The sequence below is a fragment of the Salvelinus sp. IW2-2015 genome, linkage group LG8 (assembly GCF_002910315.2).
Source record: "Salvelinus sp. IW2-2015 linkage group LG8, ASM291031v2, whole genome shotgun sequence".
NCBI classification, from domain to species: domain Eukaryota; kingdom Metazoa; phylum Chordata; class Actinopteri; order Salmoniformes; family Salmonidae; genus Salvelinus; species Salvelinus sp. IW2-2015.
This window is the reverse complement of record NC_036848.1, coordinates 38,221,240-38,238,685: the sequence shown is the minus strand read 5'-3', so window position 1 is coordinate 38,238,685 and position 17,446 is coordinate 38,221,240. Positions and strand designations below refer to the sequence as shown.

Genomic DNA, 17,446 nt, shown 5'->3' with positions numbered 1-17,446 from the left:
TCAGAAAATAAAATGTAGACCCTCCACAAGTCTTGTTCATCCTTGGGAGCAATTTCCAAATGCCTGAGGTATCACGTTCATCTGTACAACAATAGTACGGGAAGTATAAACATCATGGGACCAAGCAGCTGTCATACCGCTCAGGAAGGAGATGCGTTCTGTCTCCAAGAGATGAACGGACTTTGGTGCGAATGAGCAAATCAATCCAGAACAACAGCAAAGGACCTTGTGAAGATGCTGGAGGAAACAGATACAAAAGTTCTATATCCACAGTAAATGAGTCCTGTATCGACATAACCTGAAAGGCACTCAGCAAGCGAAGAAGCCACTGCTCCAAAACAAACTATAAAAAAAGCCAGACTATAGTTTGCAACTGCACATGGGGACAAAGATCGTACTTTTTGGAAGGAATGTTCCTGGGTCTGATAAAACAAAAATAGAACTGTTTGGCCATAATGACCATCATTACGTTTTGGAGGAAAAAAGGGGGATGTTTGCAAGCAAGAAACACCATCCCAACCTTGAAGCACAGGGGTGGCAGCATCATGTTGTGCCGGTTCTTTGCTGCAGGAGGACAGACATCTATTCACAAAATAGATGGCATCATGAGGACGAACAATTATGTGGATATATTGAAGCAACATCTCAAACATCAGTCAGGAAGTAAAGCTTGGTCGCAAATGGGTCTTCCAATTGGACAATGACACCAAGCATACTTCCAAAGTTGTGGTAAAATGTTTAAGGACAACAAAAGTCAAGGTATTGGAGTGGCCATCACAAAGCCCTGACCTCAACCCCATAGAAAAGTTGTGGGCAGAACTGAAAAAGCGTGTGCGAGCAAGGAGGCCTACAAACCTGACTCAGTTACACCAGCTCTGTCAGGAGGAATGGGCCAAAATTCACCCAACCTATTGTGGGAAGCTTGTGGAAGGCTTCCCGAAACGTTTGACCTAGGTTAAACAATTTTAAAAGGCAATGCTACCAAATACTAATTAAGTGTAATGTAAACTTCTGACCACTGGGAATGTGATGAAATAAATAAAAGCTGAAATAAATAATTCTCTCTACTATTATTCTGACATTTCACATTCTTAAAATAAAGTGGTTATTCCTAACTGACCTAAGACCAGGGAAGTTTTACTAGGATTAATGTCGGAATTGTGAAAAACTGGAGTTTAAATGTATTTGGCTAAGGGTATGTAAACTTCCGACTTCAACTGTAGTTCTCTAAATCCCCAAAACATGTCACTACAACTCTACTGGGTCACTGCTGGGACAAGACAATTTGCTTACCCTAAGTAAGTTAAACAACGCATAAAACAAAGTTGTGCAGTATAAATCACTTGCATTCTTTTTATCATTGAGAAAACTATTCAATATAAACAAAAACATGTATGGCGTGTAGCTAGCTGTCATTGAAAGTGTTTTTCATGGTTGCTAGGGTGAGGGACGCCACAGTTTCTGTCCTATCCAACTAAACAGTTGTCAGACTGACTTTGACAACTTCCCAGAGCGATATAAGAATATGAGCCAGATTCACTAAGTGTTTGCACCTGTGAGCAGAGCACCTGCTATTTTCATAAGGATATAAAAGACAAGACAACAAAGGAATCATTATTTCATCTTTCGTTCTACCGCTTTATCTTCAACTCCCTGTGTTAAAAAATAACAGGTGCAAACTTTCAGTAAATCCAATATGGCTGTTTAACTTCACCAAGACTCTCTGCCTCACTCTTTCAATTCACGTGTCCCCATTTGACTCTTGCCGGAGGAAGCAAGAACAAGAGAAGGAGAGAGCGAATGAAAAGAGGATAAGAAGCATGACTGACACAGAACCTGACAGAGAGAAAATCTGTCATTCACTTGACTCCAATATCCAAATTCACAATACACAGTTGATATCAATTACCCCTTAGTGTCACCAGGGAGAGAATAGTCGTTGAGACTAACAAGCTTTTATTTCATTTGTGGCTTTGGCTAAGCACTCAGCTGTCTGCCTGTACTAAAGCGAGCTGAGCCAAAACCATCAGTTCTGATGACACACGTGGATAGAGAGAGAGAGGAGGGGAGAGAGGGAGAGAGTGCAAGGACAGAGACAGAAACAGACAAAAGGTGAGAGAGATTTGGCAGACAGACTCAAAGGAGGAGAGTCTTTCCCTTCCGATACGATGTATAACACTGTCAAAACACAGTCACAACGGTTATATAAAAGGTGCTTTCTGCCTCTATTTCTCTCCGTTAGCTTGACAAAGGAAATCGATCTGATGGGAGGATTCAGATATTAATGGAGAGACATACAGTATAATTAGGTTAGCTCTGGGGAATTGTATGTCACTGTATCCTTCTCTCAGGAGCTACAGCAGTAGCAATACAATTCTGAGAAGGGTCAAGTCTCTCTTAAGTGTCATTACGCTATACTAATGATACATCAAGATAGGATTCAATCAAATCTCGACTACACTCTCTATAATTGTCATTGTGCTATAAAATACATCAACAGAATAATTCAATCAAATCTCTACTGCAATCTGGGAACAGGTATCATCATTAAAGATGGAATCTGCAAGTAGGGGAAACAGCGCCACTAAGCCCACGGGCGAGATTATTCTTTTTGTTTTGTTGATGAAACGAAGTTGAGGAGCGTCACGCAACGTGGTAACATACATTTGCTGTATATATTCTGCTGTTCTATAGCACGTGTGATGATGTCCGAGGGGGGAAAAAAACAACAGTGTTCGTTGTTTGCAGTAACTTCTTTGTTGTTGTAATATCACAAACAGATGCAGCTACTTCAAGAGGACACTGACATGTCAAATTAGCATGAGTAAAGTGTGTCAATGAGCAAAGTTAAATACGGGTTTACGTTATATTTACAGTACCAGTCAAAAAGTTTGGACACCTACTCATTCAAGGGTTTTTCTTTATTTTTACTATTTTCTACATTGTAGAATAATACTGAAGACATCAAAACTATGAAATAACACATGGAATCATGTAGTAACCAAAAAAGGTTTTTATTTATATTCCTCAAAGTAGCCACCCTTGCCTTGATGACAGCTTTGCACACTCTTGGCATTCTCTCAACCAGCTTAATGTGGAATGCTTTTCCAACATTTCTTCTGTGGTCCAACTCATCCCAAACCATCTCAATTGGTTTGCGGTTGGGTGATTGTGACAACAGGTCAATCTGACGCATCACTCCACTCTCCTTGGTCAAATAAGCCCTTACAACTGGGTGTGTGTGTTGGGTCATTGTCCTGTTGAAAAACAAATGATAGTCCCACTAAGCACAGACCCAGATGGGATGGTGTGCGCTGCAGAATGCTGTGGAGCCATGCTGGTTCAGTGTGCCTTGAATTCTAAATAAATCACTGACACCAGCAAAGCACCCCCACACTAATCACACCTCCATGCTTCAGGACAGATTTCCACCGTCTAATGTCCATTGCTAGTGTTTCTTGGCCCAAGCAATCTCTTCTATTTTATTGGTGTCCTCTAGTAGTGGTTTCTTTGCAGCAATTGACCATGGAAGGCCTGATTCACGCAGTCTTCCTTGAACAGTTGATGTTGAGATGTCTCTGTTACTTGAAATATGTGAAGCATTTATTTGGGCTGCAATCTGAGGTGCAGTTAACTCTAATGAACGTATCCTCTGCAGCAGAGGTAACTCTGGGTCTTCCTTTCCTGTGGCGGTCCTGTGAGAGTCAGTTTTATTATAGTGCTTGATGTTTTTTGCGAGTGCACATGAAGACATTTTTCAAAGTTCTTGAAATTTTCCACATTCACTGACCTTCCTGTCTTAAAGTAATGACGGACTGTCTTTTCTCTTTGCTTATTTGAGCTGTTCTTGCCATAATATGTGACCCGATTCAGGAAACTAGGTGTATGTCGCAAGTCACCAACTTCACAGGAGAGCAGTTTGAACGTAAAAAACATATTTATCAAAATTGTGTTGTTAGAAATGCCTTCTCGAACATGTGAACTTTCATGTGCCTGGCAAAACAAGTTTGTTATCTGTAAACATGAATACAATTGTTCAATTCCGAGCCTTATGGTTAAGCCACAAAAAAAGCTAGCAACCTTCCCACTAGCCATGACTGGCTGAGATAATGAGTGGGCTGGCCATGCCGAGAGAGGAGAGAGGATTGGTCTGCCATATAGAAGGCTGCTGTCTATTTGAGCTCGTCAGTCTGTGTTGGTATTATCCTGTTGAACGCAGCTTTTTTTTAAATGCATGTGTAGTGGAGCTGCATAAGTGTTGCTCTCCACTTTCTGGAGGATCAAGTTTTGAAAATCAGTGGAAATAGAGTATGATAGCTAAAGAGATGGAGAAAACACCTCCGGATTACATCTTCAAACTAAGGGAAAAGTGGTATGGCATTCCTGACAGGGAGACACATCATCATGCATGATGGACACATACAGGTAAGGATAGCTAGCTACATTTCAGATATTACACGTTTCTAATTTTGACAGAAAGTGGTTTCATTTCAAGCTAAAGTGTACTGTTAGCTAGCTAGCTAACGTTACCTGCTGGCTCCCTAGCTGACGCTATTATTCATTTCCCAGAGCCGTCTGCTTTTCTAGTTAAAGCCTAATGTTAGCTAGCTAACATTGAACCTGGTTGGTTAGCTCCCAGCACTGTGCATTCTTGGCACTTTTTTGGCTCATTAGCTAACGTTACGTGACGTGTGTGCTCTTAAACGTTGTTTACCTAGCTAGGTTCATTGTTTACCTAGTTTAGCTAGCTATTGTCTTAAGCTAGAGTGTACTGTTAACTAGCTAGCTAATGTTAGCTGGCCGGCTCCCTAGCTGACATTATTCGTTTCCCAGAGCGGTTTCCTTTTCTAGTTAGAGCCTAATGTTAGCTAGCTAACATTGAACCTGGTGGGTTAGCTCGCAGGACTGTGGCATTGTTGCACTGTTCATTGTTGTTTAACTTCTTCTGGCTGCAGGGGGCGTATTGACTAACTTGGGAAAATGTGCCCATTTCAAACGGCCTCGTACTCAATTCTTGCTCGTACAATATGCATATTATTATTACTATTGGATAGAAAACACTCTCTAGTTTCTAAAACCGTTTGAATTATTTCTCTGAGTGAAACAGAACTCCTTCTGCAGCCCACTTCCTGACAGGAAGTGAGTTTCTGAAATCGGAGGTCTCTGTTCAAGAGCTTGCCTATAAATGGGCATGACACGTATTGATATACATACACGTCATACACCTTCCCCTGGATGTCAAGCGGAAGTGAGAGAAGAAATGAGTGATTATTCTTGCTCTGAAGTGGAATAAATCCTCTTGGAATGACTGGTCCGCCGTTTCCTGTATTTTCGAAAGCGCGAAGTTGAACCGGAATCGCCTTCTGGAAAACCGTCGTTATAGGCGAATACTATCTCCGGCTTTGATTTTATTTGATACATGTCACAATATCATCGTAAAGTATGTTTTTTCAATATAGTTTTATTAGAATATTGAAATTTTTCGGGACGTTAGGCGTGTTTGCGTTAGGTCCCTTTGTTCAGGATGGAGAGCTTCACGCTACTTGGCCAGTGCGCTTGCTAATTCAAGAGGGAAAGAAGTCGTTCTAAACCCAAACAAAGACTGTTCTGGACAACGGACCTCGTACAACATTCTGATGGAAGACCACCAAAAGTAGGACCCGTTTTGGGATGCTATTTCATATATCTGTCGAACTGTGCTATCGGTACCGTTTGCCTTGAATCAATGCTGTTGTGTTTTAGCTATTGTGGTAAGCTAATATAACGCTATATTGTGTTTTCGCTGTAAAACACTTAAAAAAATCTGAAATATTGGCTGTATTCACAAGATCTTCGTCTTTCATTTGCTATACACCATAATTTTTCAGAAAAGTTTATGATGAGTATTTAATATTTGACGTTGGTGTCTGTAATTACTTTGGTTGCTTCGGTGCTTTTTTGACGGTAGCTGTGATGGTAGCATCAATGTAAAACTGATTTATACCTCAAATATGCAAATTTTTCGAACAAAACATAGATTTATTGGGTAACATGTTATAGACTGTCATCTGATGAAGTTGTTTCTTGGTTAGTTTGGTTGGATCTTGGTTAGTTAGGCTTTGTGGCTTTGTGCATGCTACCTGTGCTGTGGTGAAAATGTCTGTCCTTTTTTCTATTTGGTGGTGAGCTAACATAAATATACGTGGTGTTTTCGCTGATAAAACATTTTAAAAATCGGACATGTTGGCTGGATTCACAAGATGTTTATCTTTCAAATGCTGTATTGGACTTGTTAATGTGTGAAAGTTAAATATTTCTAAAAAATATATTTTGAATTTCTGCCCTGCACTTGAGCTGTGTTTGTCATAAGTGTACCGACCTCGGGCTTGCAGCCTGAAAAAGTTAACTAGCTAATGTTAGCTGGCTGGCTCGTTTGCTAACATTACATTACGTGTGTACAACACCCGTTGAACATGGCCGGTGTCTGCACACCTGTTAATTGAAATGCATTCCAGGATGTACCTCATGAAGCTGGTTGAGAGAATACCAAGAGTGTGCAAAGCTGTCATCAAGGCAAAGGGTGACTACTGAAGTATCTCAAACAAAATAGATTTTGATTCGTTTAACACTTTTTGGTTACTACAGATTCCATAGTTTTCATGTCTTCACATTATTCTACCATGTAGAAATAGTAAAAACAAAGAAAAACCCTTGAATAAAAGTAGGTGTTTCCAAACTTTTGACTGGTACGTAGATAGCAAGTCTCTGTGACAAGTGATCTTATAGTTTCAATTACATTGGCAATGTGTTAATTTCATGTGCAGGCCTAGTTGCATGACAACTTTACTAAGAAAATGAACAGAAATGAATGTTTCAATGTTTAAATTACATTGAAAAAAATTACTTAATTTATATGTAGGCCTTGATGCATGACATGTTTAATCAGAAAATGAACAGGAAATTAATGTAATATCAGTGGATAATGGACTGAAAGGTGAAAGAAACATCTCTATTTACTATCAGGATTACAACAGAACTGTAACACTGTTGACATCAAAAGGGTCTGTACTTAGCAACTGGCACCTGGAAATGCAGATTGGAGTGATTATCTACTTCACATCATGTGTGCTCAGATGAGAGGTAGCTGCAGCTCTACAACATCCTCCAACATATTTACTCTGTAACAAGCCATTACAAAGCTGTAATTCCAGGATAGCTGAAACAAGATTTCAATACACTTACACAGGTGTGTCAAACATTTTGATCCCGGGGGACCGCACAGAAAATTGGTTATATTTCCTCGCCATCAAAATTTGTTAAAAATAAATAAAAAATAGCCATCTATCCATCGTTTTTGGAATGTCGATGATCCCGGACTGTCTAGCTTTCATTTCGGTGATTATTAGCGAGCTGGATACAGTAAAAAAAAATGATGAATGTGAGTCCATTATAATTTCTCCACAGTTTTGATTTGATTTATTCATTTTAAAAGTATATTAAAGTTCATCCCCCCGCCACACACACATTTTCCATGGGGCATTACAACACTATTACAGCTAGAAATACAATAATTTCGCGTGCACCTGTGATAACATCTGCAAATCAGTTTATGCGACTGACAAACTTTGATAACGTTGCAAATTTTATACATTTCATGCAATTCTACACAATTTGACATGCGGCAGAGATATTTTTTGCAGTTTTACAGGTAATTTCCTGCAATTCTGCACATTTTGTAATGACTTATGCATGTTAATATGATATCTGAGTGAGAATGACTAACAAAATCAATTGGGGCCCCTAGAGGTCAGGGCCCCTAGGCACGTGCCCTGCATGAATTACTACAAGTTTAGAGAGCTGGCTAGACTAACTACCAATCTAAAAATTGTTAGTTTGCATGGCTAAATTGACTGACTGTCCATGATTGACATAACAGAAAAACTGCTGATCACCTGGTGTATTCTACTATTCTTATTTTCAATAGTAAGTTGAGCCCCCGACTGAGTTCTTAAAAAAAATTATTATATGTCAACACGAACCAGGCTTTAAAACCAACAATTAACTTAAGATCTCTATTGGTTAACGTTGGTTGTTCTTTATCGCTTGGTACATTAGAGTAAAACCCCCATTTATGAAACAAATTCAAACAACAAAACCACTTTTCGCGTGGGCGCAACCAATTGTGGGGTGGCTGGTGATGTTTTTTTCAAAAAAAAGAATGTTTAATTCTTTTTTCAAAAAAATGGGCTTTTGTTATTTGGAAACTTTTAAAAATTTTTTTGTTTGTTGGGGGAAAAAAAGTTTAAAATAATTTTTTTCTAAAAAAAAAAAAAAAAATTATTTAATTTTTTGAATATTTTTCGCGTGGCCCTTTTGTGGTCCACTTTTTGAAAAAAGTGCCTGGTGTGGATATGTTTTGCCGTTTTCATACAAAAGTGTGTTTAACACCGAAACCTTTTCCGGGGCTTGTGCCAAGGGGGCTCATTGGAAGGGGGAACAAAAACAGCTCTCCTTATAAGATAGGTAATAACTTAAGGCTTAAAAAAAATGGTTCTTAAAGCCTGGTGGGGGCCTGGGGGGCCTTTCGTGGCGCGTTTTTTTGGCGCTTTTTATAAAACCATTTTTAAAACAATTACCGTTTGTGTTTAACCAAAAACAACCCGGGTTTTGATGGAATTAACCCAAAATGGGGGCCGGTTTTTTGTTTGTTCTGCCCAAAACCCCCCCACCCTGTTTTAAATTTTGGAAAATGGGGCATTTTTCCCAAGGTTTGGGATTTTACCCCTAGTTTTGGGGTGAAAGGGCTATGGGTTGATTATAAAGGGAAAAAGTGATTGGCGCCTAAATTGTTTTAAACCTCCAATAAGAGTGGGCGATGCTGTTTTCTGCCCAAAAAAAAGGGGGGGGCTTGGTTCCAATCCAAGGGGGGCCAAGGTGTACCAGTGATATTCCCGTGTCCTGGGGTGTGGGTCGGATCTCTATCCTTTTGGAAGTTATTTTTTTTCTTCAAAATCGAAATAATAATCAGTACAAAGTTTTTTTTGAAAATTTTTCGTGTTTTTAAAGAAAACACTTTTTTTTGTAGCGGTATTACTTTCTACAACCATTTGATTCCATGGTTATTTAGTTTCTCTCCAATTCGGTTGGTGCGGTTCCTTTTTTCCACATTCTTTTATGTGTGTGTCTCCACACCCCCATTATTACAAAAAAAATAAAACATGTATACGTTTGTTCAAGACTACCAGCAATTTTCCCTGTGGCTCTGCTTTCCTATTTTATCGTTTGCTAGTCCTCCCGGTTTTGACGCCCTTGCCTGGTTTTCTTGGACTCTGTTGCCCACCTGCGCCTGGACCCTCTGGCCTCCGCCACCCTGTACTGCCTTGCCCGCGCGAACCGTTGTTAGCCCTCTGCATGCCCGCGCGACCTGTTAGCCTCTGCATTGCCCGGCCGGACCTGTAACTGCAGCCGCCACCTGTCTCTGGGCGATTGCCCGCCTTAACCTGGTACCTCGTGTGCCCGCCGACCTGTACCTCGCCACTTATGTGCCCCTGAGGCCTGCCCCACTGACCTTGTACCTCTGCCCACCCCGAGCCTGCCCACTGACCTGTACCTCTGCCTGCCTTTGACCCGTCTTCTTGCTTGTCCCGTGATGCAAACATAAATATTGTTTACTTCGACAGGTCTTGCATCTTTGATTGTCTTACTTTGATATCTGGATAATAATTGGTGTTTGGGCTCCTAGCAGGCCCAGGGCTCCAAGCAACCCTATGTTGCGTTATGCCGGACCAGCGGCTGGTTGTGTGATATTCCAAGTGAGTGACAGAATTAGCTAGTTATATGGCCTTAGTTGGTCTGAGCAATTCCCCATCTTTAATTCGATTAAACAGCTTTGACGCTCTGACACTTCTTGCCTCGCATGATCACCCCACTACGGGCCCAGTTCACACTGACCTTAACATTATGCTGGTTATATGGCATGGGGGTAAACTTCAGATGCCCAAAGCAGCTCGAACAACAATGATGGAATTTGAAAAAAGGACAATGATGGTATCTGTCAAAGTCAGATTGAGAGAACTAAGCATAAAAACAGTTGTGTCTAGTAGCCTTTACAGAGTCTACTTGAAACATTTTTATAGACAAACAGTCTAGGGCAATCTAGTAAAATGTTCTAATAGTGTCTGTTGGAGGGACGGCAGGGCTGTGGGTCTTATGGAGGATTTTTTTTACAAAGCTACCGCCTGGACAGGAGAAAGAAGAGGATGCCAGGGGATTGGTGAGGCAACCACCAGTACAGAAACCAGCACTGAAACCCAACCAACATAGTACGCCAAACGTGTAATGCACAGAACTATTACAGGAAGGAAAACCTCCACAGATACAAGCTGGAACTCAGGAACCTTTACAGCACTAGCTCACCCACGCATGACGGTCCTCTGGTTACTATAGCAACGCAGAAACATAATACACACGGACGCACATGCATGTACGTGTCGTGCGCGCATACATATGTGCATGCACACACACACACACATACAACATTATCTAATCTATCTGAACTTTAACATAAGAGGGATGGAGGCCCGTTTGAAATAACGGATATCCTATAAATAGCAGATTGCTTCAGTTAAATGTTATTAGATAGTTGGAGACAGTTTGGAAAAGTCCTAGTTACAGTGGCTCTGCTGGTTGACTGTGTGTGTGTGTGTGTGTGTGTGTGTGTGTGTGTGTGTGTGTGTGTGTGTGTGTGTGTACACTGTGCATTTATTGTGCTTACATTTCCAATTACTTGAGGAAAGCACATCAAAGAAGTACTGGTGATTGTCTATGCCCCTCAGAGGCCGATTTTGCAATACCACAAGTACAATAATCATTTGAATTTTTCAGCTGGGATGACCGTTACAGCTGTGTGTATTTCTGTGCAAAGTTATGAAAGATGAAGCATTTCCCACCAAGGACATCTGACAGCAAGTAAAACTAATCCAACATCAAGAACAAAAGAGTGTCATGGGATCATATCCCCCTCGTCTCTCTGCAACCCTGGAGTCAGAGAGATGGTGAGCTACTGAAGAGATGCTTATTCTCCACAGAGATAGATATGATAGATATGAAATTATAGATAGATAGATAGATAGATAGAGATAGATATGATAGATACTCAGATATGAAATGAGTATGTAAGGGAAATAACAACAATGTGAAGGGGTTTTGCCATGCTTTTGGCTGTGTGGTAGACACTCCTTCAGAAGAGGGTGACATGACTGCCCTCTAGTTTGGTTTGTCTTTTCTCTTTCCCATTAACACATTAACCAAAGAGACCTTCATCTAAAAAGGAGAGGGAGGAAGGAGCAACTTGTTATTCTGGTCGTGTTTCTGGGTGGAGTTTTGGTTTGCCAAATTGTAGATGTTTTCTCATGGCCAAGTGTAGACCATGTGCCCAACTCTACACACACACACACACACACAATCTTCCCGCTCCACACAGTAAAACCATGATCCCAGACAGGCACACTGGGAATGCCTTTGGTCTTAATTACAGCTACTATCATTCACAACACAACTTGTTACGGCACTGAATCGCTTTACTCATAAGTGAGTGGTTTCATGACAAAAATACAGTAGATCTACATCTTCTAGTGTCTACAACCTCCCAGTGCTGCGCTGACAATCTTACTTCTCTCAAAAATAAACTCAGAACCTGAACTTCATTCACCCACCCCCCCCCCTCCTCTCTGTAGTTGCCATGACACCCACAGCAGGCATAATAACATCCCCCAGCAGGTCTTCCATTCCATTTCACACCATCATGTCAACACTTCACGTTTCCTCCCGAGTTCATTTAAGGTCAGTAAATCAATACGGTGCCAGTGCATGTCCTATTCTAGACAGAGGAAAGCTCACCGTGTTGCTTTCTCTGTCTCTGTGTGTCTCTGTCCCTGTCTGTGTGTTTGAGTGGTGGTGCTGGGGATAGAGACAGACAGCTAATTGTGTGGACAGAAACAATGGTGTGAAGWGGAGAGAGAAGAGGAGATATCTTCCCCAAGTCTTTAATGTGCCTCGAACACCCAGCAGTACCAGTCAGACACCTCAGCAGTCAACTAGTGCTCTGTGGACATTGTTATGTAGCAGTGACCTTCAACATCTCTAGATTCATATGAATCAACTTATCTTAGGCAATACATGTATATCAGTCTCCATGTGTGTCCTTACCGTTGCTGGCTGTGTTGACATAGTAGTGCCGCCCTTGTGGTGACATGTAGCACTTCCAGTGTTGAGGGAGAGGSTCTCCGAGGTCCTCAACAGGCAGTGAGGTCATAGACGCAGTTTTCTGTCAAAACAGATACATAAAAGACGTATAAGATGAATAAAATGAACATAAGGGCTTTCAGCATTCACATGAGAGTGCTTACCGTGTCTTTTGTTTCTAGCTCATTTCACAATTAGCAACCATTGGTGGATAGACTGCGGTATATTGCAATACAAAAAACAACAAAACAACTAGAGCCAGTCTGCTATTGGCCAGGCATGATAGAACTAATTGAACTTGTCTGCACACACAAACACAGGTGAGTGTGTAGCCAACTCTGGCCAGCTGCTATTGATTAACAACATGAAAACAACGTAGTTAAGTACAAGGCCAAGGCCATTGTAACACATGATTGGATGTTATTGGTGGTGGTTGGGAAAACCGGATGAAATTCCATAACAATTACTCTCTGTTATTGGAGCGGGTGCCAACTCGTCAAGCGTCTATAAGAGATTAGTTTTAGTGGGTGTAAGTAATAGTAATCCACAGACTGGAGTGATTCAGGAGAGTTCTAAGTGCAGGTTAAGGTCTTATAACTATTACATGACTGCATGTCTACAGCGGGACAAAGGGAGAGCTAGGCTTAAGATATCTTATTAGTTAATGAGAACCTTTGATTACTTTTAGGTGAGGGGCATTTTCACGGTACACTCAAAAAGATGCTGGGTTAAAAACTACCCAATTTGGGTTATTTGGTAAATATTTGAAAAGAACACATGCTGGGTTATTTTGATTAACATGGGTTAATTTAACCATCAGTTGGGTTTTTAATTRCCTTTCATTCTGGGTAGACCCAGCAGCTGGGTCTCTTAATGTAATCCACAGGTTATTTTCAGGAGGCGTGGTCTATTAGGGGGCTTGGCTTTCATAGTTATATAATTAGGCCACCCGTGAGAGTAAATGTCATTCCTGTTCATTATGTTAAGTTTGTACACTGCACATTTCAATTTCCTTGAATATTTTTGCACATTATGTATTTTAGTATAACATTAATATTTATGGTATTTAATTTGGAGGAGCAGGCGAGTTTGATAAGGACTCACCCCGTTCCTGTACAAAGGACCAAAGACAGACTTTTAGCAAAGTGACTTAACATGGTTTTCATGTCTTAAAATTGTTTTACCTTGTTAAATCATTTGTACACATTTTAAATGGCATTTACAGAATTTGATGTTTCTTTACAAGGACAAAGTACTTTTATTTATGGTTGTTTCTATTGTTTTTAACAACATGTACTTTTTAACAAATTTAAAATGTAATAACACTGTTATGTTTTATGCGTGTATAAAATGATGAGCAAAAATATATAAGCTGTTTTAAAGGAAATCCAACAATAAAACTTTTCCAAAAGAAAAAAACATTAATATTTACATATTGTAACAAAGTGGTAACTATCCAGACAGTAGGATATGCATGAGGAACTCACACAGTTGTATAAGCCTCATTAAAGCCACAAACATGTCAGTGTTGAACCATAACATGTGATAACAGAACAGATTAACTGGAATGACATTTACTCACAGGCTGCTCTGGATCATTACACTGGATCATTACTCCTAGCTAGCTGCTAGCTAACTAGRTGCAAACGAGTGGCTACTGTTAGCTAACGCCTCTCWCCCGAAGCAAGCGGGAGAGTTGAATTCACTGCTTTTGCACACTCCGCCAACCCTGATGGCCTAGCCGTGTCTGACTCCTGGCTCAGGAAGGCCACCAAGAATTCTGACATTTAAAAAATAATTCTGCCAAGATAGTACTGCCAAAGGGGGTGGAGAGGTAATCTACTGCAGCGATAGCCTGCAGAGTTCTGTCATGCTATCCAGGTCTGTACCCAAACAGTTTGAGCTTCTACTTTTAAAAATCAACCTTTCCAGAAATAAGTCTCTCACTGTTGCCGCTTGTTACAGACCCCCCTCAGCCCCCAGCTGCGCCCTGGACACCATATGTGAATTAATTGCCCCCATTTATCTTCAGAGTTTGTACTGTTAGGTGACCTAAACTGGGATATGCTTAACACCCCGTCCTACAATCTAAGCGAGATGCCCTCAATCTCACCCAAATTATTATGCAACCTACCAGATACAACCCCAAATCCGTAAACTCGGGCACCCTCATAGATATCGTCCTGACCAACCTGCCCTCTAAATACACCTCTGCTGTCTTCAACCAGGATTTCAGTGATCACTGCCTCATTGCCTGCATCCGTAATGGGTCCGCGGTCAAACCACCACCCCTCATCACAGTCAAACGCTCCCTAAAACACTTCAGTGAGCAGGCCTTTCTAATCAACCTGGCCCGGGTATCCTGGAAAGATATTGACCTCATTCCGTCAGTAGAGGATGCCTGGTTATTCTTTAAAAGTGCTTTCCTCACCATCTTAAATAAGCATGCCCCATTCAAAATATTTAGAACCAAGAACAGATATACAGTTGAAGTCGAAAGTTTACATACACCTTAGCCAGTTTTTCACAATTTCTGACATTTAATCCAAGTAAAAATCCACTGTCTTAGGTCAGTTAGGCTCACCACTTTATTTTAAGAATGTGAAATGTCAGAATAATAGTAGAAAGAAAGATTTCTTTCAGCTTTTATTTCTTTCATCACATTCCCAGTTGGTCAGAAGTTTACATACACTCAATTAGTATTTGGTAGCATTGCCTTTTAAAATTGTTTAACCTAGGTCAAACGTTTCGGGAAGCCTTCCATAAGCTTCCCACAATAGGTTGGGTGAATTTTGGCCCATTCCTCCTGACAGAGCTGGTGTAACTGAGTCAAGTTTGCAGGCCTCCTTGCTCGCACACGCTTTTTCAGTTCTGCCCACAAATTTTCTATAGGATTGAGGTCAGGGCTTTGTGATGGCCACTCCAATACCTTGACTTTGTTGTCCTTAAGCCATTTTGACACAACTTTGGAAGTATGCTTGGGGTCATTGTCCATTTGGATGACTCATGTGTGACCAAGCTTTAACTTCCTGACTGAGGTCTTGAGATGTTGCTTCAATATATCCACCTANAATATATCCACCTAAATTTCCCTGCCTCATGATGCCATCTAATTTGTGAAGTGCACCAGTCCTTCCTGCAGCAAAGCACCCCCACAACATGATGCTGCCACCCCCGTGCTTCACGATTGGGATGTTGTTCTTCGGCTTGCAAGACTCCCCCTTTTTCCTCCAAACACAATGATGGTCATTATGGCCAAACAGTTCTATTTTTGTTTCATCAGACCAGAGGACATTTCTCCAAAAAGTAAGATCTTTGTCCCCATGTGCAGTTGCAAACCGTAGTCTGGTTTTATGGCGGTTTTGGGTCAGTGGCTTCTTCCTTGCTGAGCGGACTTTCAGGTTATGTCGATATAAGACTCATTTTACTGTGGATATAGATACTTTTGTACCCGTTTCCTCCAGCATCTTCACAAGGTCCTTTGCTGTTGTTCTGGGATTCATTTGCACTTTTCGCACCAAAGTACATACATCTCTAGGAGACAGAACGCGTCTCCTTCCTGAGCTGTATGACAGCTGTGTGGTTCCATGGTGTTTGTACAGATGAACGTGGTACCTTCAGGCGTTTGGAAATTGCTCCCAAGGATGAACCAGACTTGTGGAYGTCTACAGTTTGTTTTGTTTTTTTCTGAGGACTTGGCTGATTTCTTTTGATTTTCCCATGATGTCAAGCAAAGAGGCACTAAGTTTGAAGGTAGGCCTTGAAATACATCCAATTTCCCAAGCTGTTTAAAGGCACAGTCAACTTAGTGTATGTAAACTTCTGAACCACTGGAATTGTGAGACAGTGAATTATAAGTGAAATAATCTGTCTGTAAACAATTGTTGGAAAAATTACTTAGGACATCTACTTTGTGCATGACACAACAGACTTGCCAAAACTATAGTATATAGCATCTCAGCACGCTCAATGTCCCAAACGATATCAAAATCGCCAAAAGACAATACTGTGCAGCCGTATTCATCGACCTGGCCAAGGCTTTTGACTCTGTCAATCACCGCATTCTTATCGGCAGACTCAACAGCCTTAATTTCTCAAATGACTGCCTCGCCTGGTTCACAAACTACTTCTCAGCCAGAGTTCAGTGTGTCAAATCGGAGGGCCTGTTGTCCGGACCTCTGGCAGTCTCTATGGGGGTGCCACAGGATTCAATTCTCGGGCTGACTCTTTTCTCTGTATACATCAATGATGTCGCTCTTGCGGCTGGTGATTCTCTGATCCACCTCTACTCAGACGACACCATTCTGTATACTTCTGGCCCTTCTTTGGACACGGTGTTAACTAGCCTACAGACAAGCTTCAATGCCACACAACACTCCTTCCGTGGCCTCCAACTACTCTACTTAAATGCAAGTAAAACTAAATGCGTGCTCTTCACCCGATTGCTGCCCGCACCTGCCAGCCCGTCCAGCATCACTACTCTGGACGGTTCTGACTTAGAATGTGGACAACTACAAATACCTAGGTGTCTGGTTAGACAAACTCTCCTTTCAGACTCATATTAAGCATCTCCAATCCTAAATTAAATCTAGAAATCGGCTTCCTATTTCGCAACAAAGCATCCTTCACTCATGCTGCAAAACATACCCTCCTAAAACTGACAGTCCTACCGATCCTTGACTTCGGCGATGTCATTTACAAAATACCCTTCAACACTCTACTCATTAAATTGGATGCAGTCTATCACAGTGTCATCCGTTTCATCACCAAAGCCCCATATACTACCCACCACTGCGACCTGTATGCTCTCATTGGCTGGCCCTCGCTTCATATTCGTCGCCAAACCCACTGACTCCAGGTCATCTCTAAGTCYTTGCTAGGTAAAGCCCTGCCTTAGTTCACTGGTCACCATAGCAGCACCCACCTGTAGCATGTGCTCCAGCAGGTATATTTCACTGGTCACCCCCAAAGCCTATTCCTCTTTGGCCGCCTTTCCTTCCAGTTCTTTGCAGCCAATGACTGAATTGCAAAAATCACTGAAGCTGGAGACTCATGTCTCCCTCACTAACTTTAAGCATCAACTATCAGAGCAGCTCACAGATCATTGCACCTGTACATAGCCCATCTGTAAATAGCCCATCCAACTACCTCATCCCCATATTGTTATTTATTTTATTTATATTTTTTTGCTCCTTTGCACCCCAMTGTCTCTACTTGCACATTC

General features: G+C 41.3%; 1 protein-coding gene across 1 annotated transcript in view; it reads right to left on the bottom strand.

Annotated features, from left to right (window-relative positions):
• Positions 1–17,446, bottom strand: part of LOC111967862 (growth arrest-specific protein 7) — a 69,432-nt gene that overhangs the window by 31,292 nt on the left and 20,694 nt on the right. Inside the window, exon 2 of the mRNA XM_023993278.2 lies at positions 12,187–12,304. Coding sequence (XP_023849046.1) covers positions 12,187–12,304 — 118 coding nt within the window. The remainder of the gene's footprint in view (positions 1–12,186; positions 12,305–17,446) is intronic.